General features: G+C 53.9%; 1 protein-coding gene across 2 annotated transcripts in view; it reads left to right on the plus strand.

Annotated features, from left to right (window-relative positions):
- Positions 1 to 23,789, plus strand: part of LOC111155691 (intersectin 1) — a 212,594-nt gene that overhangs the window by 170,297 nt on the left and 18,508 nt on the right. Inside the window, exons 29-31 of one of the 2 annotated variants that reach the window (XM_022515992.1) lie at positions 157 to 348; positions 18,068 to 18,189; positions 19,623 to 19,729. In XM_022515992.1, the coding sequence (XP_022371700.1) occupies positions 157 to 348; positions 18,068 to 18,189; positions 19,623 to 19,729 (421 nt within the window). Of the gene's footprint in view, positions 1 to 156; positions 349 to 724; positions 2,257 to 18,067; positions 18,190 to 19,622; positions 19,730 to 23,789 lie in introns of those variants that run through there. The other variant, XM_022515993.1, reaches the window with a different exon arrangement.

Genomic DNA, 23,789 nt, shown 5'->3' on the forward strand with positions numbered 1-23,789 from the left:
CCCCCTGTCGCCCCCGCTTTGCAAAAGCCCACCAGAGCCGCTCGCTGAATCGCATCTCGTCCCGAGAGCGCGGCACCACCGTGCGGGAGCGTGCGGGGAGCGCCTGCCGCCCCTTGTGCGCGCCCCGCGGCCCTCACCCGGCCCTGTCTCCCCCAGTGTGCCAGGTCATCGGCGTGTATGACTACAGCGCCCAGAATGACGACGAGCTGGCCTTCAGCAAGGGCCAGATCATCAACGTCCTCAACAAGGACGACCCCGACTGGTGGAGAGGGGAGGTCAACGGCCAGGTGGGGCTCTTCCCCTCCAACTACGTGAAGCTGACCGCAGACACGGACCCAAGCCAGCAATGTAAGTGCCCTTGGCCGCTGCGCCGCCTCTCCCCTCTGGTCTCTCACGGTCACCCTTGCGGCACTGCTCGGATCCGGCTGAGCTTTGTTTGCAGAGCGGAAAGCCAGACCATTGCTGCATTCACGACAGTCTCTTTGAAGACCTTCTGTAATGCGAGACTTGACCTTGTGGGGTTGTTTTTTGTTTTTCTTTTATTGTTTTGTTTTGTTTTCATTCCTTCTGTAGCATGCCCCCTCCCTCCCCTCCCCACTTTTTCCTTTTTTTTTTTTTTTAATCATTTTGGCACCATGCTGTTTACATGCCTGACTCATTTTCCTAGCTTGAATTTTGCTCATTGTTTTGTTTTGCTTATGTGTTGTTTTCCTCCTTTTTCTAGGAATCATATGTTGTCCATCCCCCCCTCAGGCTTGAAAGTCCTCAAAGAGACCCACTATCCCATATCACTGCCCAGAGGGATGATGGGAGATGCAGCCTTGATCATGTGACTTCCAGCATGATCACCTACTGCCTTCTGAGTAGAAGAACTCACTGCAGAGCAGTTTACCTCATTTTACCTTAGTTGCATGTGATAATGTCGAGCTATTACTTACAGAGCTAGAAGCGAACCTTACAAAAAATACACAGGGTAGTGGGTCCTTTTGTGGCTTTCCTAGTGACTCAAATTGACGTCCCCCCTCCCACCTTTGCACAGGTGCTTTCAGTAGTTTTAAAAGTGTTTTTTAAAAAAACTATATTTTAGCCTTTTAATAAAAATCAATCAATTACTCCTTTGCTATTTCGGTTTTGCAAAAAGACCCACTATCAAGGAATGCTGCATGTGCTATTAAAAAAAAATGTTCCAAATGTCCATAAATCTGAGACTTGATGTATTTTTTTTTTCATTTTGTCCAGTGTTATCAACTAAATTGTGTAGTTTGGGTTCCCCCCCACCCCCCGCGCTGTAGACGTGCAAAGGAATTCAGTATATCTGTTTTTAAAGACGTGTAGAATGACCCCAATTAAACCGAAGGTGTTTTGTGTTTGTTTGTGTGTATCAGATGTATCTTGCCGAGCATGTAACAGTACATCGTTGTACATAAGAAATCCGTTCTTTTCCATGCTACTACCTTGTACGATGCTCTAATCACACTGCATTGATTGGATTTTGCACAGTGACCCTGTAGCCCCAGGAGAAAGCACCTGTGTTTTCGTTGGGTCTCAGATTTATCTGGTTGAGCTGGTGTTTTCTGTTTTGGGTTTTTAACTTGGCGTGTTTTCAGACCATCAAAGCAGTAGACGAGACACCATTGGGTTGGTTACGACTCACAACACCCACAATCTCTTCTCGGTCTCTGTTACGTGAAGTTTTTATTCCAGGTCCTTTTCACGGAATGACCTATTTCAAACAAGTCATTTTCTTGACAAGAAAGAATGTATAGAAGCCTCCCTGCGATTAATTTCCAATGTTTACATTTTTTAACTAGACCGTGGGATTTCCGCAGCTTAATAGGAAACGGAGTTCCTGGTCTGTGTACCTGTCCAGTATGTTGTAGCCGAAGCATGTGTGTCCTTTTTAAACACTAGTTGGAAGCTCTCAATAAAAATGCCCATTGCTAACAGCCCAGGAGCCCGGGCAGGGGAAGCCTCAAGCACAGTCTCCCAGTTTCCACTAATGCCTTTGTAACCTGCAGTTACCTTCTGTTTTTACATCTCCCTCGGGAGCAGGTGCCTATGCTGGCGGGCGTGTTGTGGGGCCCTACCCAGTCCCGGGCACGGGGGACGGGGGAGGCTTCTTCTCGTCCCCTCGCCCGTCCAGATGTTCGTGGATGTGAATGTAAGATATAGAAATATATAAACCTGCGGCTTTAACAACTGTAATACACCCTTTGGAATTAGTGACGTGTATAGATAATTAAATTCTTCATATAAAAGTTAGATGGAAATGTCTCTGTGTTTTGGTGTTGGAACCTGGCCGTGGTGTTGGGGGACCAGGCAGACTAGATGTCAGCAGGGGGCCAGCGGCCCACGTGTCCCTCAGGACGCTCAGGCTTTGAGATACAGACCCCGTTCCACTCCTCCCCGTGTCTTCTCCGAACGGCCCTCCCTCTCACCCGGCCCTCCCCGATCAGGGAGTAGAGGGTTGCCCCTTACAAGACGGGTTTTGAAGACTTGAACGGCCACACAGCGGAGTGGCTAACTGTCTCCTCGGGCTTCCAGCGTGTGTCACTGATCCATCGACAGGCACGTGAGGGGACTCAGGGCACAAAACATTTTTGGAAAAGACGGATCGTAATCTGGGTCTGTTGAACATATCGAACAGAACGTGTGGGTGGAGGTGGGAACTTTCACACCCTCCAGACCGCGTCGCCATCCGTTTCTGCCTCGCACACGCCAGTCTGGTCACCTTTGCAGAAATAAACCAGTGTACACGTTGACGAAACTTCTTTGCAGCAATGACCACACGCTTCGCTTACCCTCCTCAGCTGTTCAGTTGAAGAGTGATTTCCTTCATCAGCAAATACTTTGGGCGAGGTGTCCCCTGGGTTCTCATAGAGACAGGGCCCGTGTCCTCTTGGAATTCATGTTCTAACAAGAACAACAAGCAGAAACCAAACTGCCACAGTCCGTGTAGACATATTGGCGGGGTGGGGGGTGGTCTGTGTGGTCAGGTGATCTGTGTCAGAGGGTACAAGGCACCCCTGAGCAGGACACCCAGAGCAGATGGGGTGGGAGGGGCAGCGGCAGGGAGAGGGGCAGAGGACCCTTCCAGGAGGAAATGATATTTAAGCCGAGACCCAAACCAGTAAGGGCCAGATGCAGCTGGGAAGGGAAGTGGCTGTCCTGGGCACAGATGTCAGGACCCGCAAAGGTCAAGAGGTGGATGGAGGAGTCTCCATCTCCAACCTGTCCCCCCGCCCCCCCTTGTGGAGCAGTCGAGGCAGCGAGCCCCATCTCTTGCCTAGGACCCCTTCACCACATAAGCCAATGTTCCTTCTCCAGCCTTGAGTTTGGCCAGAAGTGACACATTGTCAAGGGGGGGGTAATGCTCTGCACACCACGTCACTCTGTCCTCAGTACCCTCCGTGCCGATCCCTGTGGGCTGCTTGCCCCTCGCAAGCCATTCGGTTTGCATTTGATTGGAGGGTATCGCCTCTCCCAGGTCTCACCCAGCGCATCTCAACCGGCGGGAGGTTACTGGCCTCTAGCGGATGCAGCCCGGGGATGGTGTTACCTGTGCTATGATGCATGGGGCCCTGCCCTACTGGCACCAGAGAATTATCTGGCCCCAGATGTCACCAGTACCCAGGTTGAGAAACCCGGGTCCCACCCACAGGCCACTATGGTTAGCGTTCCCCTGGTTGGTCAAGGCCAAAATCGGTTCCTTGTTGCTGGCGGCTGAGTTTGTGCCGGTAACTACTGTTGAGTAAACGTAATCCTTTATTAAAGTTCATGCCCTATATCTGTAACATAAAAAAAAAAAAAAATCCCAGAGTCCTGGTTCTGTATCTTAGACTTGATCTTATTCTTCTTAGCTATTGCCCAAACCGTACAATTTGGTATAAAATACTTTAGTCCTGTTCTCAGAGAATCTGGCTAACAAAAAAGTTGGATAAAAGGAAAAGCATCTTTAAATTAGCGAAGTCATGCTGGCTATCTCCTTTGGCCCTGGAGTTGAAAGATGTCAGATTGTTTTTGAGTTGTAAAACAAAAATAACTGGTCATTAAATCATTTAACTTCATAATTGGAATGGATTTGTCATGTGAATGGACTTTCAGTATAGTGGCATATGGACAAGAAGAGTACAGATGAGATCACCTTCCTTTCGTGGTTCTGAGTTGCCTTCCTAAGGCCAGCCGCCTCTCCACACTGCAGATCGGGGCCCAGGGGGCTCTAGGAACAGAGTGGGGGCCGGTGGGCCAGAGCCCAGACCGCCTCTGCACTAAAGGGTGTCCAGGAGAAGCTGATCTAAGCAAGGATTCATTCCTTTATAAAGTCAAAAAAATATTACACCTCCGGTGGGCACTGGTGTCTGCTCCGTTTCTGGAAGGGAATTGGGTAGATCCAGACTCCTGATAGCAGATGGTGACCTGGCTCTCTACGCCTTCTTTGAATCCATCTGAAGAAAAAAAAAAAAGGGGGTAATGCCAGCTTAAGAAAACCCTCTAATTAGGTTGAAACATGAAATTGCCAATATTCCGGTTTCTCACCCATAAAACAGCAATCCTTGTTGCTTAGTATGCTGTACGATCGCCTTGGCATACAGTAGCTTAGGTTCTCAGAAATGCCATTTGAATGAGCAGGTTGAGCCATGGACGAACGAGCAGGAAGCCGGGGTTCCGTTCGCGGTGTACCACATCACCCTCAGAGAGGACACCAGGGAGTGTCTGCAGTTCCCTTCCCTTTAGCTGTGAGCTTCCCAGAAGCAACGGTGTCCTGGCAAGGGGGCTGCTCCTGGGGTCTCTTGCTCATCTGGTCTACGAAGAAGGCTAAGGACAGGGGATGCCAGCGTGTGGCGACCTTCGTCCAGGCCAGGTCTACCCCCGAAGTGGGGTGGGCGGAGGCACCCACCCAGATCTCGGCTGTGGGTGGGCCTACCCCATCACGGCCCTGCTTCCTGGCCAATCGAAAATTATTTTTGAGAGTGAATATTCATTTTTTTTTCTTCTAGCAAAATTATAAGTTAATCCTATTCATTCTTCTTAGTTCCAAAAGTACCCAAGAGAATTTTTATGGAAACTACATGGACTGCCAGCAGTCCTAAAATGCACAGGGAAGAGGGAAAAAAAGCATCTTCTTTGAAACGTCTGGTATTTTGGATCTGGTGGAATAGGGGACCATAATATCAAAGTTCATGGTAGCTTTTTGTGACTATTACACACACAATCAACCAGAGTTCTCTTGGGCCTTTCTTGAAGCAAACTCCACTCATGAAAAACCAGATTTCCAGAATGTTTCCTGATGTGTAGCTATTTCATGATCTGTTGGGAGAAAGTTCGATTCTTTAAACACTCCCCCAAGCATTTTTAAATGACAGGACTTGATCCACACAAAAAAAGTAAAGGTTTTGTTTGTAAAAAGTGAGAATCCACTGTAAGACTGTATCAGGGCAACATGGGGTTAAGCACACTACGTCTTAGGAACTACCAAGTTCTTGTTTGCAGCTGTCCACAGGGGTGTGTGTGTGTGTGTGTGCATGTGCGCGCGCACGCACGCAGAGATGCTCCCCATGGATTGTTCCATAAAGTCCAGATCTTGGAGAATGGCGGGGCCTCACCGAGGCTCTGGGAGCTACAGTGATGTTCTCCAAAGCAGCTCCCAGACTCCCTGGCTTGTACCGCGTGAGAACAGCAGCCCCTCAGAGCCAGCTGCCTCCCATGGTCACCGTCGCCACTGTGGAAAGATGGAGAGTAGCTTCCTCTTCCCATGTGTGGTTCGTTCCCAGCGGGGAGTGGGGGTTGCCTGGTTCCAGCACCTTGTGTCACCTGCTCAGTGCACGGCCTCGTCCACCTTTCTAGTCCTCTCACTCCCACTGCAGGGTCTTCTGAAGACATGACTTGCCACAGACACCCTTAGCGCCTCCCCAAGAGCGGTGGCCATAGGGTCTCCACTTCCACTCCCAGCCTCTGCCGGAAAAACATGGCGCCAGATACACCGACAGCTTATATACAAGCTCAGTGTGGTATTTCTTAACATTTCCCTTAAGACTTTGGAATATCTTTTTTTGGGGGCAGATAGTCATGGTGGAAGGCTCGACAGAACTGTATCCTGGGCTTTTAGAGATGCTAGGAAGGGATCCAGGGCGGTGGTTCAGAGCATGGGTTCAAATCCCAGCTCTGCCCCTTACCGCTGGGGTGATTGCGGGCAAGTTACTTAACCTCTCTGTGCTCGAGGCTCCTCATTTACACGAGGAGGGACAATAATGCCACCAAACAGGCAGTAAGCGCCCCTCTGCCCACTGCCCAGATAGCAGCCTTCTCATTCTCACTGGAGAGAAAAGGCATTTGCACCTGGTCCCCGAGCATGAAGGAATCCGTTTTCCTGGCCTCCTGCTTCCTTACAATAAGCCCAGATGGGAGAGGGTCGTGTGCACTTTTTAAGACTGAGGGTTGTGTGCATTTTAAGACATTACAGAAAATGTGCTTTTGCAGATTAGGGATTTCAGAGAGAAAGACTGGACGGCTTCCTTAAAACCTTCAGACATCTCGTTCACTTGTGCACACTCAAGGCCCCTTTCCGCTACAGCTTTATGAACCCCTTCCTCGCGGTCCCTAAACGCGCCGTGCACGCGGCCTTAGCAGCGGACTCTCGGCAAATGGGAAGAGCAGCCCCGGTTCCACCCGGCCACCCGGGAGGCCGACGGAGCAAACGGAATGTGCGAGGCTTCTGAATGTCATGCCTGTGGGCCGCGTTGGCAGGCCCAGGCAGCGCCCCCGACAAAGCCATCACAGATGACTTGGGTCGCTGGATGCTTGCTCTCTCACCACTGCCTTCCGGGGCCTGTGTTCTCTCGCCAGCAAAGACTGGGACATGCAGCCCCCAAACACGCCAGGAGCTCCTTCTTTTTTGTTTTTGTTTTCAAGCAGCCGTACAGCTTGGATAAGGGACATGTGTCCCGAGGGGGTGCCACCCCAAAGCGCCCAGCACGTTCGAAGACGGGGAGATTAGCTCTTTCCTGCTCGGTCGCAGACGCCCTGTGGTGCCTCTCGGGATCCAGAGCTTTCTGTTGGGGACACGCCTGCTCCGTGTGCCAGGCCTCCAGCACGCCTCGAACCCTGAAATCCGCCGCAGCAGCGAAGGGGGGAGTCACTTCGTTCCCAGGCCGCTGTGGGGAGATCCCACGCGGCTGAGTCCTCGCCACGACCCTCCACCCTCACGGTCTCCGTCGTGGTGGGAACCCTCAGCCCACTCCATCTGCCAGTCCTCTCCCCCTCTCTCCCCTGCCCCGCCCCTCCCCCCTGCTGCCTCAAGGGCAGGAACAGCATCCGGGAGACCAGGAGGGTCCCAGCCCCGCTGCACCTCCTGGCGACTCCTTGACTCCTTGATGGTCAAGGCCAAGGACCAAGGAGACAGGGGACAGGGCTGTACTCAGGGAACCACAAGCAAATGAGACTCCTGCTCTCGTGGAGCTTGCAGGAGCCGGAGGAAACCAGCAGCAGACAAATAAGCAGTCACTTCGGCTAGTGCTGGCTGACAGGGGCCAGAGTGGGACTGAGGGCCGCGGCTATCGCATATGGGTCGGCCCAGGAAGGCCTCTTGAGGGAGGTGAGACATGGGGGTGGAGGTCTGCAAAGGTCAGGGAGAAAAGTGTCTTAAGCCTGAGGAATCGCAAGTGCAAAGGCCCTGAGAACAACAGAGTTTCTCCTGCCCTCCCGTCAGGCCCGCTAGCCTTCTAACCAGTCCCTGGTCTTCCAGACTCTTCTCCACCCCGTGGGCGAGACTATTTTTAAAATGGAACTGCTCTGCTCACAGTCACCCTGGGGTTCCCAGTCCTTGGGTGCTCGCGCCCCAAATCTTTTTCTTGGGCTGCAAGGCTCTGCCTGATCCGCTCCCTTCTCCGTGGCTCAACTTTGAGCGTAGCTCAGTCATCACTCGCTCTCAGAAGCCTTCCCTGGTCAGTGTCTCCTCTGAGCTGCTCTCGTCCAAACACTTTCCAGGTTTCTAGCACCTAAATGGGGGGCAGGGGCAGGGGGCGTGGGCCTCCAGCTCGCCGGAGGTGGTGCTGCTGTTCAATGAGGTGAAGCCCTGGGCTGAGCCCCTTACAGAGCCAGTTGCTAAGCATCCCGATCTGTCATTCTTTCAGCCACCTTCGAGGAACTGTGATGGCCCCCAACAGCCGTCCAGTGGGGTTCCAGGTGGCCCTCTTAAGGACTGTCTCCTCGGACCTCCAAACCACTTGATGGAAATGCCCACGTTCATCCCCGGTCCCTGCCTTGGAGATCACAAGTCTCCACCTCCCAGAGCCTCATCTCCCCTCCTTCCCCCAGGGCTTGGGGGCACGTGGGCTCGGGTCCGTGGACACCCCCTCCTTTGTTGGGCCCCCACACTGCCTGTCTCATCTGACCCAACCAACACCTCCCTTCCATCACCGCTGTCTCCTCACCGCCTTGCAGGCTCGTTGGTCACCGTAGAGCTGTGGGTGGGCCCCAGCCCGCCGCCTCTTCCCCACCTCCATCCTCCCACTTCTGGCCCCCACCCCCCACCGCCCAGCCCAGTTCCACCGACTCACCACGACTCCGTGCTTTGCTGAACCGCTGGTTACTCACCACGTGTGAAGCAGAGTGGGTGGGGGTCAATGCCCAGACACACGGATGCTGCCCCCTCCTCCCTCGGGGGACCCTGAGTTCGCCGGGGGGCCAGGCTGCGCCCCGCGAAGATCTCCACAGGAACAGCACTGTTAAGTAGGGATGGTAGCTCCCCATGTAGGGTCAGTATTTGCGGGACACCCCGTCCCCCCGACAGCTTCCAAACTGATGGCAGTGTCTGCCGTGCACACGTGCATAGGCCTCCCACCGGGGTGCCGAGCCCACGGGGGCCACTCAGGAGCCGTGGCGGATAGGCCCCTGGCCCCGCAGGCTCGCGCCTTCCTCCCCAGCTAGGCGGCAAGGAGAGGACCCATCGGCCTTCAGTCCCTGGGCTGCGTGTGACCTTGAACGCTGTGCCAAGCCAGGCTTGGGAAGGCCACGTGGCTTACAAGATAAATTCCCTGAGAAGACCCAAGGCTGGGCTGTGGGCCTCTCAGTCATTAAGAATTGTCATTCTTCGTTCTTGTAAGCACCCTAACTACAATTTACTCATACATGTGTCTGGTTTTCTGTCTCCCCCACTAGAATGGAAGTTCCATGAAAGCAGGGACCCGAGCTCCTCTGTGCAGTTGCTGACAGTGCACAGGAAGTGTCTCGGGCTCAGGTGGGCTCTTGTGTTCCACGGGGTCGGTTTGCCAACTTAGGAGAGACTGCAGGGGACTGGGCTCTTCTTAGAGCCTCGACAAGAGAGTCCCGTGGGGAGGAGGAGCCCGCCTGTCCCTCTGGACCTCCAGAGCTGGGTCCCGGGACTGGTCAGCCCAGGGTCCTCTGGAGAAGATACAGCTGCCCCGGACCCCAGCCTGGCTGCTGGAAGCCCCCTGACAGCCCTGGGCGCCACGGACAGGCACGTCCCCACAGCCGGGCGTGGTGGGAGTGCACAGGGCGAGGACTGGGGTGGGGCCACCCTCAGGCCCACTCTTCGAGAAGCTGGTGCTTTCCTTGCGTGTGTCTCCATCTCCCGACAGCAGGAGCGCAGTTTGCATTCCTGCCAGCAGAAGTCACCGTGCCTCTCCAGCCTCTGCTGTCCCGTCAACACAACGGGGGCCCTGAGCAGAGTGACCTTCCAAGCTCTGGCCCGAGCGTGAGGGACCAGGGAGTAGCAGCGTGGCCTTCAGGAACGTGGTGTCAGAGGCTGTCCAGGCTGCGGGCTCTGGACAGGAGGACGGCTTTCCAGGTCACGGCCATCACTTCCCTCTGGACGAGCAGCTTGAGCGACCCGCCTAGGTCTGGAACCAGTTCAGCCCTTGTGACAACACTCCCGCTACGGGAGCCTGGACAGATCTAGTTTCCAAACGTCGCTCCCTCTCCCCACCAGCTGGCCTGTTTCTGGGCAGCTTTCCCGCTGATGCAGTGGTCCTCACTCTTGGCCGCACGTCGGAGCTATCTGGAACCCTCGCGCATTATGGATGCCCAGGTCGCACCCCGGCCAGGCGGATTTGATTGGTCTGGGGTACAGTGGGGACGCTGGGCTTTATAAAAGCCCCTCAGGTGATTCCCACGTGCAGCCGGACTTCTGGCCCCCAGCCCGCACCCCACCTCCGAGCAGCGGCCACAGTGATCCTTCTGGAACACAGTCCAGGCCTCTCCCAGCTTCACCACCAAAGACCATCTCACTCTGGTGTTCAGACTCTTTGACCCTACCTCCCCACCTGGGCTGAACTCTGTCCCCCCCCCCCACAGATGGAAATGTTGAAGCCCCTTACCCCCAGCCCCCCAGAATATGACGTATATGGAGGTGGACCCTTTATGAGGTCATCGAGTTAGGGTGAGGCTGTTAGGGTGGGCCCCACGCCAATCTGACTGTTGTCCTTGACGAGGAGATTCGGACACAGAGTCACCAGGGCACGACTGTGCACCGAGGAAAGGCCACGTGAGGAGACGATGGCCATCTGCCCGCACAGGAGAGAGGCCTCAGAAGAAACCAGCCCCATGGGCACCTTGATCTTGGACTTGCCGCGTCCGGAGCTATGAGACTCCATTTCTCTCGGCTGAGCCCCCCAGTCCCCGAAACTTGATTACAGCAGCTCTGGCTGACAAATAGGTCACTTTCCCAGCAAGGCGGGAGGCACGGTGGCCCAGAGCACCAGCTCCTGGGTAGGACTCCCTCTGCCATTGATTCACCGAGGCTTTGGCAAGTCACCTAACTTCTCTGTGCCTCAGTTGCCCTTCTGTTCAATGGGAGACTAGCGGCAGCGTGCCGCACGCGGGATTGTGGGTCGGGACTCAGTGAGTTCCCGAACGTACGGTGCTTGGAAGCGCGTGGCTCATGGGAGCGTTCAGCCTGACTTCCCTTCCTCCCCCGCATCTGCTTCTCCCTCCCCCTCCCCCGGGGCCCCAGACATCCCACTCTTCCCCCCTCTTCTCTGCCCACTCCCTCTGCTTGGCTTCCTCACTCCTTCTTCCCACCCTGACTGTGCCTGATGGAGCCCAAGTCAAATTCCTCCTCGTCTGGAATGTACTCCCCGGTCCCTCTTGTCCAGACGACGGCCTCGCATGCCAATAAAGGTGTGTCTGTGCTTCTGACACCCCCATTTGCCTTGTGTATCCAAAGGATTTGTTTGTGGCCACTGCTAAGGATCCCTGAGCTGCTGCAGGGTGGCAGCACGTGGCTCAGTCTGTGGAGGGGTGGAGCGTGTGACTCTTGACCTCGGGGCTGGGAGTTTGAGCCCCCCATGGGGGCGTGGAGATGAACTAAAAGTAAAATCTTCTTAAAAAAAAAAAAAAAAAAAGAGCTAAACAAACAAAAGAAAGCAGGAGCTCAGGAAGGAGGGACGACAAAGGTCTGGTGACAGAACCAGGGCCAGGAATGAGCTAAGGATCCCATACCATAGGGCACCCGACCCCACGTCAGGGATTCCCGCGTCGGCCATAAAGCTATGAGCGGGATGCCTTTTGTTACAAAGTTACCAATATTCTTACATACAGCAAATTAAGATAACTGAACCCCGAGAGTTAATTGATTTCTGCAAATTTTCTGTTGTCACAAAACTGCCTGGCAGCCCATGGGGACCGGAGCCCCCTTCTTGGGAGAACGCTTTATCTGGAAGCCATGTAGCTATTTTTGAAGCTCCAGGGTTCTGCTGAGTGTGGCTGAGTGGAAACCCCCAGAGGGAGCTGGTGGGTCCCCCAAACAGGCCAGACAGGGCGGCCTGGGCTTTGGTGCCCTCAGGGTGCATGCCCCACTGCCCCCACAGGTCTGCATGCCCCCCACTAGCTTCTCTAGATCCCCAAGAAAATCCAGGCTCAGGGACTTCAACTCCGAGGTCTCGAGGGCTTACAGGGGTGCATCTGCAAGGAAGCTGTGCTTTGGCAAAACCCAGCGTCTGGATGGGATGCCCGAGCCCCTAGTAGACTGATGCTCCCTGAGGACAAGGACCCCGCTCGCCCCACTCATCACCAGGTCCCAGCCCCATGCACATGCACGGCGGGAACGGACAAGTTCACAGCTGAGAGAATGGGGTTGGGGTGGGGGGCAGTCAGACGCCAGCTGCCGGTGGAGGACGGAGAGCTCTGACCAGAGAGACCTCCTTTATGGCACAGCTGCCGTGGCCTTTCCTATATGACGAGCCGCTTGCGTGTGCCGTTCTAGCCCAGAGGTTGAAGGCAGCACAGTTAGATTGATTTTCCCAGAAAAAAAATATAGTGTAGGGGTGCCTGGGTGGCTCAGTGGGTTAAGCCTCTGCCTTCGGCTCAGGTCATGATCCCAGGGTCCTGGGATCGAGCCCCACATTGGGCTCTCTGCTCGGCAGAAAGCCCGCTTCCTCCTCTCTCTCTGCCTGCCTCTCTGCCTATTTGTGATCTGTCTGTCAAATAAATAAATGAAATCTTAAAAAAAAAATGCAGTGTAGCCTTGGAGGAGAGAGGGTGTGGGCTCCCCTGGCAGGAGACCCCAGGCCTGTGAGGCTTCCAAGTCCTACATTCAGGCCAAGCCTGCAGAAGCCTTTGGGAGAGATGGGAGCTCCAGCTCGAACGTGTGTTCTGGGGGGCAGGGCCATTTAGCCAAAGGATTGGGGACGGGATGTCCCCAGAGACATCGGAATAGCCTTTCCTTTAAAGATGAAAAAGCATTGCCTGAGTTTCCATATTGCCAAGTGGCACCCAGATTTCTGACCCGGCCCCTCTGGCATTATGATCGCTGCCATGTGACATTCTTCCCACCTTCTCTCCTTCCCACTCCCCACCTTGTCTCAACCCCTCTTTCCTCCTTCTCCCCTTCCCACTTCCCACCTTTTTGACCTTCCACTCCACAGTGTCTCTGCATTTGCCCGGCATGCTGGTCCAACACCCCCAACATAGTGGCCCCATCCTCCCTGATGCGGACCCCTCCCGCCCCCCCCCCCCAGGAGCCTTCTTCCCTGGGGATGAGGAGTGAGGAGTGTCCACTTCTCCGAGTCCTACAGATGCCACCATCCTCCCAGCCTACAGGCCCTGGGTCTGTTGCCTATTAGTTTAATTTTCGTGTCGAGTCTCCATCCGGGCTATGAGTTTCCTTGAGGACAAGGACATTATCTTGCTCATTTCTGTGTCTCTTGGACTTCACAGGAACTTACTAAATATTTGTTGACCATCTTATAGTATATCTTGGCCTGTTCATAACAGGACCAAGTCCTGTTTCTTTGCTTTGCTTGGCGGCCAGCTTGCTGTGGGAGCTGGTTTGGTTTTGTAAAATTACGGACCTTGTTGGGAAAGGAAGTAGAATGGTCGGGGGGTGCGGAGAGGGGGGGATTCTCGGTTTTTGCCCTAAGTACTTCTGTATCCTTTGAACTGTTGACGAGAAGCCTGTGTTTATGTATTACTTTTGTAATAAAGCAATTTATTAGACTATGCTGTTCCTAGGAACATTTTCCAATCGAGGGGACAAGATGACCCTTTTGGGTAACATTTTCCCATATTCTCTCCAGTGTCCCAGACTCCAGTCCTTCCAAAGGGGTATCATGGCTCTCTCCATTTTGTAATTGTGACTAACTACACAAAATTACAAGGGACAGTACAAAGATTAGGAATTTCATGTGGGCTGTAACTGGGGATCATTTTTAAGTGCGTGAAGTCACTTGCAATATTATTTCAGCTGTGAGTAGATTATAGTTAGTTGTAAGAATCCCTTCATCACACCGAGATGTCCATGAAAAGTTATTTGCTGTACTTCGTCCTCTCATTTTTCGCCGGGAAAGGGAGCCAGTGAACCATGTTTATCCTGGTTCCCAAAGGAGAGAAGGACCACGTCCCTCCACCCTTAAAGAAAACTCTTTTATTTGAAATGTCTTTTCCATTTGCCCTGCTCTGAATAATGGAGTTTTTAAACTCGTTTGTTTTTCTAAATATCAAATTTTCAAAGAAAGGGTATTTTTGAGTTCCAAGTGCCTACTTCAGGTCTGTAATGGTTCTCCTGGCCTGGCAGCCACCAGCAAGAATTTTTAAAAACAGCATCCTATGGGTCGGTTCGGTAGCTAAAAAGACGATTGAAAGCCAACATTGTTGGCTTACAATGCTGAGACGAATCTCCCGCAAAATCTTGGCTTTTCCTTGCATGCCGGGGCCTGGAGAGGCTACCTGAGCCCTTCTCTTGTCCCCAGGCAGGCTGCTAGGTGGGTGGCGTGGGGTGGAATTCGTTGGGACCAGCAGCCAAAAGGCACACAGCATCTCCAGGCTCCATCAGCTCTGATGCGGGTCTGCTGGGTGGTGACCAGAAGGCTGGAGCTACCTGGAGTAGGAAGCCACGCAGCCTCCTCCCGCCCCCCACCTTCCCACGCGCAACATACCTCCAATGCACCCCATACCAGCGCCAGCACCTGGGATTCTTGGACTGATGGCCTCAATACCCCCTAGACCTTTTGCTGTTGCTTTGGCTCTGAGCTTCAAAACCATACCGTGTAGAACTTGGAAGACTCAGAAGAACTCCCGAAACCCAGAGCAAGCCGTTTCCGGTTACGTTTCTTACTGGATCCTCGTTTTGGATTCCTCCGTCCTTCTAAATGCACTGCTGGTCCCTTGGACCATCCTTGCTCCAAGCGTAGTCCTGGTCTGGTTGTCAGTTTCCGGTAATGTCAGGGTTTCTTGGTGTGTGGGGGGTGGGGTGGGGAGGGGAGGGGTGTCAGTTTTTCACATCGGAGCAGGCAATTCTCTGTCCTGTATAATGCAGGACACCTGCCAGCCCCACCCACTGCCAGCCATCACCTCGGGTCCTTATGACCCCCAAGAATGCATTCTCAGCCTGGGGGTGAAAGCATCAGGAGCCTCAACTTGGTGGGGGTCAGTACCACCTGCGGCCTGTAGGGGGCATCAGTACCACTCTGAGCCGCCGCGTGTGAGGAGTAGTACGGGCCCCAGCTGAGGACCCCAAGGTTCTTAGCTGTGTGCCCTGGCCGGCGGGCCTTTCTCCTCTTTCGTGGTGAGTCCTCAGGTCTTATCTGCTGGCGCCAGCCTCGTGATGGAAGCTCAGTAAATATTTGTCAAACTCATGAATGAGATCCCTGAACAAGCTTCGAGAAGGCCTGTGAACCTTGTAGAACTGGGTACGAAATGTGTGTCTGTTGCATGTGTCATACACGTGGGTTTTCTGGGGTCAGAGTTTATGGCATCCTTGATATCTTCCGAGGGAAACCGTGACCTCAGGGGACGTTCCGAAGACTGGTCCTACCCGGGTCCGCTGCGAGCCTGTTTGCATCCTTGCAAACTCCTTGCACAGTGTTTGTGGGATGAGTCTTAGAACTGCAGCTCTAAACAGTATTCCAGTATCCCTGCAGAAAACAATGTCTGGAAAATTCTAGGGGAGACTCTGCTCCGTGAGCATTCATCCAAGTCCCTGTCATTCTGCCCGGTGACAAGAGATGGCCTCACCCCTGGCTCTTTGACTCACTAACTGGAAGGTTGGGTGAGAACAGGGAAGGCATGAGATGTTTCTTCCCGAACTGAAGGGTGTTTCCTGGGTGGCTTTCCTCCTGAAAGCCAAAGAAACTGGCGGCATCACGCTACCTCCCAGAAGCTAAAGGTCACACGGTGGCTGGGCGTAGGCGTGAGCAATCGGGACTTGCTTCCTTCCTGAGAGTTCGCTGTTCTAATAAAGCACAGCCCATGCCCCAAGCCACAAAGAACAGCTGGGCCAGGCTGAGGGCTGAGCAGAGGGTCCAGGTTCCAGATTCATTTGCAGACCTGCCTGGTGGTTTATGTTCACTCGTGGCCCCGTGGAATGACAGCTTGGCTACGGTGCTGTGGCTTTCGGTGAGGTCTTGGATGGATGGGCGGGGAGGGTAGGGATGGTTCATCCCTGCTGCTTTCCCAGCATCCATCTGCCTGCCCGTCCTGTAATCGTCCTGTACCAGGAGGAGAAGCTATGGCATTCTAGAAAGTGCCTTTGGCCGGGGAGGGGACAAGACTGAGCATTGGAAGCACCCAGACTTGGTGTTAATCTCCGGCACAGTCCAACATTCGCTAAGAAGTCAGTGATATCATTCTTCCCAGAGGGATCATTCTCTTTGCAGAAGCTTCCAGCATATCCACTAGGTCATGAGCCCAACGAACTACTCAGGGGGGGAGATGGAAACTCAGAAATCCCTGACAGCCCAGAGCAAGCTCCTCGTTTTAGTTTGCTTAAAAAAGTCACCTGGAGAGCTTGTTGCATCAGATTCCTTGCCCCCAGCTCCGGGTCGTCTATTCCGCAGGGGCCTGGTAATTTGATTTCTTACAAGTTCCCTGATGCTGCTGATACTGCTGGTCTGGGGACCCTGAGAAGCACCGGCGGAGGCCAAGTTTTCGCATCGTGCTCCGCCGCGCCCCCTTGTGGGGAGATGGTATGAGAACAGCAAGTGAATTGAGACACCAAGAACCCGGGACACCTCTCTATCCGTCCAGTCGACAAATGTGTTGGTTTTTTATTTATTTATCTATTTTTTGTGATTAAATGAAGAACCCCTCATAAAAAGGAGGGGCGCGCCCACTGGTCTGGAACAGGGAGGGCCATGCCTGTATGAGGACACGTGGCATGAGGCAGCTTCTGTGGATAACCTGAGACCATTCCATGCAAATAAACCCCGAAATGACCAGTTAGGTGAGCAGAGGCAAGGGCAGGCACCACTTCCTGTGTGTGCCACCTGTCAGGTCACCGGAGCCTCTGCCCTCGGGCACCTGGGGCCACAGATGCACCAGTCTCCTGCCCGCCGGAGGGTTTCCCGGTCTGTCTGCCGGCTGGATGCTCAGCTCCTAGAGGCAAAAGGCAGCAGCCTGGCTCCGAGCTTGCCGGTTGCGGTCCGAATGCACTCCGCACCTCTCTGCCCTGTCCCCACACCCACCAGGGGCCTCAGCACAGCCCCCTTATCCTCCAAAATCCAACCTCAGGATAACCTGATGCCCTCCTGCAGCTTGGACCCAACAGTAGCGATCTGGGGTAGAGCCCAGTTTCTGGTCTCAAAGTGCAGGCTTCGACTCTTGGCCACCACCCGGCTGAGAGATCTTGGGTGAATCAACCTGTCCAAGCCTCCGTGTCCCTGTGTGTAAAATAGTGATTCCAGGTTCCATGTGAGTCTTGAGCAGAGCTGTCCACGTACCGCGCCTTGGACCACGCCTGGCATTGGTGTGAGCCCTGAGGACATACCGGCCAACGGCTGCTCTGGTCTCCTCTGGCCGTTATTTTCGTGGTTTGGAGGAAGCAGGAGCGCGGCGCGTATAGGAGTTTGCCGGGACTGCTGTAGCATGGGACCACAAACGGGGTGGGTTACAACAGCGGAGATTTCTTCTCTCACAGTTTTGGAGATAAGTGCAAAATCAAGGTGTTGGCAGAGCCGTGTTCCTCTGGAGGATTTAGGGGCAATTTCCCCCCACCCCATGTGTTTCTCGTAGCTTCTGATGGCTGCTGATGGCATTCCCTGGCTTGTAGCTGCTTCACCCCAGTTCCTGCCTGTGTCACCACATGGCCTTCTGTCTGTCTCTGTACGTCTTTTTTTTTTTTTAAGATTTTATTTATTTTATTTTAGAGAGAAAGAGAGCAAGCAGGAGGAGAGGGAGAGGGAGAGATAATCTTACGCAGATTTTGTGCTGAGCGCGGAGTCCCACGCAGGGCTCAGTCTCACCACGCTGAGATCATGACCTGAGCTGAAACCAACAGCCAGACGCTTAACCGACTGAGCCACCCAGGCGCCCCTGGATATCTTCTTATAAGGACACCAGTCCTATTGGATTATTAGGCCCACCCCAACTGAGTATGACTTCATTTTAATTGGATTGTATCTGCAGAAACCCTATTCCCAATAAGGTCAAGTTCACAGGTACCGAGGATTAGAACTTGCATGTGTACTTTCAGGGGACACAGTTCAACCCCTCACACTGCCCAGCTAGACTGAGACTGCAGGGGCCGGCGGGCATGAAGGCCCGGAGCTCTTCACTGAGAAGCTGTATGCGCCTCCCCAGACTTGGACTGAAATGTCCCCACGGTTGTGTTTTCCAGGGTGTTCAGACCTACACCTCTTGGATATGTTGACCCCAACCGAGAGAAAGAGACAAGGATACATCCATGAACTCATTGTCACAGAGGAGAACTATGTCAATGACCTGCAGCTGGTCACAGAGGTAATGGTAGCAGTGGGTGCCGGGGTGCCGGGGGGGCACTGGCACGGAGGGTTGGAGAGGGGGTGGGGCTCTGTGAAGGAGGACGGCCTCCCGATTCTCAACATGAGGCATTTTCTGATGTGTGGGGAGCGTCTGAATGGTAAGTCACATAGAAGATTCATACCCAAGAGAAGATGGTTAGACTCTCAGCCGTGGTCCTCTGAGTCATCCCTGTAGAGGGGCACACGTGGCTGGTGCCCAGGGCTGGCTGAGTCCAAGAGGAGGTGTACGGGAGGAGACACATGGGCAGGGACTGGGAGTCTAGACTCTACTCAGAGAAGCGGTGTAGTCAATGCCACCGAGCAGGTCCCACGGTCTCCCGGCCCTCAGGGTTGGCATGTGAAGCTGGCCGCCAGTCCGGCCAGTATCACAAGGTATTCCTAGTGGCCCATGTTATCCCTGAGGAAAGTCTGTGGCTGAGGATGAAGATGTTTCCCTTCCCCCAGCCCCTCCCTGTCCCGGATGACGCCTCGTTTTGTCTCTCCTCCCAGGTAGCTGTCGAAAGGCCTGGGCCACTCAGTCTGGAAGGATGGGGAGATGCAGAGTTGGGAATCCCTGCTTTTCAAGAAGGCTTTTGTCCATAGTCACGGGAAGTGGCCATGTTGGCAAACGGGGGTTTGCCAAGCTAGATGTCGGGGTCACTCTCGACAGTTGGAAAAGTGCTGTGATAGTTTTGAAACTCTTGCCCTCCCCCCTCCCCAGCACCTAACAGCTGTGCAGCCATCTCCTTGGACAGATTTATGCCCAGGAAAGTCACTGCCCAGCTGCCCTGTGTTGAATGAGTACAGAAGGCAGGTCTGGGAGGCCGCCGTTCACACCTGGGAAGTGTTGGTGCCCACTCAGAAAAGGCGCCTGTCCCTCAAGACCCTTGAGCATCCTAAATACATGATCTCGGATGTCTAGGATGCGAGTGTTGCCCTTCAATGCGGCACTCCCACGCAGTGGTCTGGTATATTGCCAGGTTCAAGGTCAGCTGAAGGACGCATGAAGAATAGGGCTCCCAGGGAGCGGCCTGAGACCCCCCGGCCGCGTTTATGCCAACCATAGACTGTCGCATCTCTAAAGAACCTTCAGGAGCTCACCCTGCCTCCGGTGGTAGATAATGACCTCTCGGGAGGCGGGGGCTCCCCACGGGGCGGGATGGGGGGTGCTGGGTGAAGAGCTGTGATTTACCCCGAGTCGCCCAACCCCACAGGGCCTGGAGCCCGGGCAGGCCCCTCTCTTCCCCACAGCCGGTCCCTATCCCAGCCCAGCCCAGGCTAGAAGTCCCCAGCCAGGCTCCCGCTGGAGGCCCCGCTGCCCAGCGGCTGCTGCGGAGCAGAGCTGGGTGCCAGGTGTGCAAGGTGTATGCTAACCGTTTGCTCTCTGACCCGCTTCGTTTTCCGCACCCGCAGATCTTTCAGAAACCCCTGATGGAGTCTGAGCTGCTGACAGAGAAAGAGGGTGCTATGGTTTTTGTTAACTGGAAGGAGCTGATTATGTGTAATATCAAACTACTGAAGTAAGCCTCCCCCTAACCCCGGCCTTGCTTTGCACCCCCCTGACCTCCCCGCCGCCGGCTCTCACACACTAGCACCTCCGTGTGGCTTCGTCCGCGTGGCTCCGTGCATGCTGCCCCGTGTGTTTCCTGCCTCTTCCGCTCATTTCCGCTCATAAGCATCGTGGCTCCTTGTGGCCCTGATGCTTTCTGGGGACCCCCCCCCTGCCGCCAGTCATTGCAGAGAGTCCATCACCACGTTCCTGCTTTCGCTGCGGGTATAGAGTCTCCAGAGAGCATGGGGGCCCCCCTTCGGGTCCTGGCTCCCTCCCGCCCCAGGGTCTGGGCCAGCTCCCCACTGGCCCCCCGCAGACCGCGGGTCCCCGGGGCGCGTGTTGTTCTCTTGGGACGTTCTCAGCTCTGTGGATGGAAAGCGGTTGGAGCATTTGCTGCCCACGGTCAGCGTTTCCTCAGGGGCTCGCTCCCAGAAGCCGGCCTGGAGCCCTTGGTGTTTTATTCCCATTTCTGTTTCCAAAGGCAGCTGCAGGGCTGGGAGGCAGGAGACATGGGTTCAGAGCCCAGCTCCCTGCCCTGCCTCTTTGAGCCTCTGTGTCCCCAGCTGTCAAGTGAGGGGATGGGATTATGTCATCACAAAGGCCCCTTCCAGTTCTAAAAAGAACCCCCCAGATCTGGGCCCAGCAGCCATCCATGCTTTGGAACACAACTTGCTAAGATTGTGGACCAGGTCCGCGGTGGTCCGGCGGGGAGGACGGGCCCCCCTCTGCTGGGCCAAGAGTGCAGGGGAGCCCCAGGGAGCTGGTGTCCCTCCCTGAGCTCTACCTTCCTGTAACTAGGAAGGGCGGATTTCCTAAGTGTGAGCCCTGGTTCTTAGAGAGTCATTTCAGGTCTCCACTCTCCTGAGTGTGTGTTCGGGCACGGTTGGGGGATGGAGAGAGAGGTAGAGGCAAGGTAGAAATAGGACGTCTGCTTTCTCTGTGTTCTGGAAAGCAAATACTCAGAGATGATGACCGGGAGTGCTTTGAGAAAGTATTTCCATCCTCCTCCTTGATCATCATGCTGTGGAAACTTCTGGACATAGCTGTGGGGCAGATGGTTGGGCTCACGCCTTGCGCTTTGCCCTGCTGGCTGTGTCTTTGGGCGAGTGACTTACGTTCTCCAGGCCTCAGTGTCCTCGTCTGTAAAATGGGGATGATAAGTGTACCTCCTGCATAGGGTGACTACTGGGGCATCTTTAGATGACGCGCGCCTGGCCATTGTAAGTGCTGGCTTCAGCCCCATGGCCTTGGAGAAGGGCTGTCCCATCACCTGGGGCAAAGGGGGCTGGTTAAGGCCAGAACCTATGCATGCTGAACCTGAAGGGTTCCAGCACCTTCTAACTTGTTCTGGGTGGTGTCCTTGGGCAGATGAACTCTCAGACCCCTTGTTGCAGGACCTGTAAAGTTGCAGTCATGGTGTTAGCCTTCTGGAGCACACAGTGTCATTCTGAGAAACGAGGAGGCCAGCCGTGGTCCTGGCATGCTGTCGGTCACGTCAACCCTACTGGGACAGCCCGCCTTCCAGCATGGTGTCCCTATGCTCCGGCCCCGTCCTCTGATGACCTGATCAGTTTGTTTGGGTGAACTGTCTAATGTCTGGATATTCTAGATAAAATATTTAACAGGAGCCTCCTGGGGACCGGATTTCTTTTTTTTTTTTTTTCCCCTTCTCTATATGTTATTATGAAGATTTTTAAACATACAGAAACATGAAAAGGGTTATAGGGTGAGGATTCATATTGTAGACTGGTCAGGGGACATTTTGCTACACCCCTTTGTTGCATAAACTTAACTTCCTCATGCAAAGGAGTCACCCCAACGACAGGGAGTTTTTAGGGTGCCTTGCAGGGTGGGAGAGGAAGGTCTGTTGGAGAAAGAGGACTTAAGGCAGGACTCCCTGGAAAGTCACTAGTGAGCGACCGCCTGTCTGTCACTCCTGATCCAAGGGCCAGTGACTCCTTGTACTTGGGGTGGGAGTGGGGAGAATATGGGACTTAGGAAACAGAAAAAGAAGACATAAATAAAATGAAGGGGAGCTAACGGGGCATAGGGACTTCCTGCTATGGTTGGGGGTTAGAACGGATGATTCGCTCTTACTGGTGAGTGGAGAGCTGTGAAATTTGCTTTTTTTTTTTTTCAAAAAAAATTTTTTTAAAGATTTTATTTATTTATTTGTCAGAGAGAGAGAGGGAGAGAGAGCAAGCACAGGCAGACAGAATGGCAGGCAGAGGCAGAGGAAGAAGCAGGCTCCCTGCTGAGCAAGGAGCCTGATGTGGGACTCGATCCCAGGACGCTGGGATCATGACCTGAGCCGAAGGCAGCTGCTTAACCAACTGAGCCACCCAGGCGTCCCTGAAATTTGCTTTTGAGAAGCGGAGTAGGGCAGAAAGATCTAGATCCTTTCCACACTAAGAGTGGGTGCAGGACCCTGAGCGTAGCTGGAGGGACACAGATGAGATGTAGGCCGTGCAAATCCAGGTGCTGGAACTGTTTTTCGTGTTTAATCAACATCCTTTCCTGCATCCTTACTTGGAGGAAAACGAAGGAACTTCTCAAAAAAAAAAAAAAAAGTTCTTCTTAAAGTATTCGACCTTCTTTTTAACTTAATTAAGATAGACATAATTTTATTTTGAGCAGAAAACAAAAATAAAGAGTAACAAACCTATCTCAGGGGTAGAGACAGGGTGGGGAGACAGGAAGGAACTTTGGGCCAGGGGTAAGGGAAGGGGAGGGGTGAGGGGAGGGGTAGGAGGGAAAGGCCGGGCAGATGCCAGGAGTGGTGGCAGAGAGAGGAGCCGAGGGCCGTGGGACAAAGGGAAGTCGAGATGGCAGGAGCGGGTTCTGGAGGAAGGACAGGGCCTGCGGGAAGCAGCTCAAGCATAGAGGCCGGTCTCGGCCTGTGCCTATTGTCCCAGGCTCAGTGCTTATAGACCCCAAGCTACCGGGTCACACTGCCTGGGTTTGAGAACGGCCTCTGTCAGTTTCAGCTGTGTGAGTTTGGGCAAGTGACTCAGTTTCCACGTGCCTCCGGTGTGCCGACAGCCAGGAGGGAGAATAGGCAATGTATGCAGGAAAAGGGTTGGACACTATAGGACGTATTAATGCCTGCCAGGTCTTGCCGGGGGGGCTTCAGGGGGTCGGGAGCACTCATTCATCCTGCAGACGACTGAGCACTCTTTGAAATGTTCATTAGCTGATTGATTACCATGGCAGTCCAAGGCCTTGGCCCAGTAAACCTTCAAATGAGATTATGAACCCGCTCACCAAAGGCCAGAGCTGCTGTGACTGAGTCACGTGACCCCTGAGCCCGGTGACACCCTCCTTCAAACCCATTTGGACCCAGTCCTCGTAAGTCCTGTCTGTTCAGAACATCCCAGAAGGGGACCCACCACAGAACCTGACAGGTGCCTGGTCCATAGCCGGAGCCTGACTGTAGGCCTGTCCCCTGGCTGGACAAGTTGAGTGTGTTCTGGATGAGTTCTTCCAGAACTCAGGTACTGGTTTAGCCTCTTCAAGACAATGGCCATCTGTGTGTGCTCTTTCTTCTTTTCCTTGTGTCCTCCATGATTTTTGAAAAGTATGTGTGTAGAGGGGGTGGTAATTTTATTCCCTTAGGGAAAGATTGTTTTGTTCCTCCTCATATGAAAATGATAGAAAGATGGAATTTCTTCTTGTTTCCATCCATAGCAAGTTTATAACATGGTTATGCAGGGATCTGGGCCCCCAAAATTGGAGGTGACATCACCCTTGAGCAAATTTCTCCATGTTGGGAGATATTCCATGCCAACCTCCCCATTGAGTGGTGACCGTTTGGCCATCCTGAGGGCATCCTGCTGCCACCCCCACACCAAGCAGCCGGTGCTGACCAGCGCCTCTCCCTACAAGGGTATCTGCTTGAGGTGGAATTACTAATTGTTCAGACCACATAACTTACTGTCCTTCAAATTTCTCTCCTTGACTTGTTTGCCCAGCCCAGGGATTTTTCCTTTAGCCAAAAATGTAGGAGAAAGAAAGTAAAGTGGTCTGAA

This window comes from Enhydra lutris, unplaced genomic scaffold (genome assembly GCF_002288905.1).
Source record: "Enhydra lutris kenyoni isolate GAN:26980312 unplaced genomic scaffold, ASM228890v2 scaffoldscaffold43, whole genome shotgun sequence".
Classification (NCBI taxonomy): Eukaryota; Metazoa; Chordata; class Mammalia; order Carnivora; family Mustelidae; genus Enhydra; species Enhydra lutris.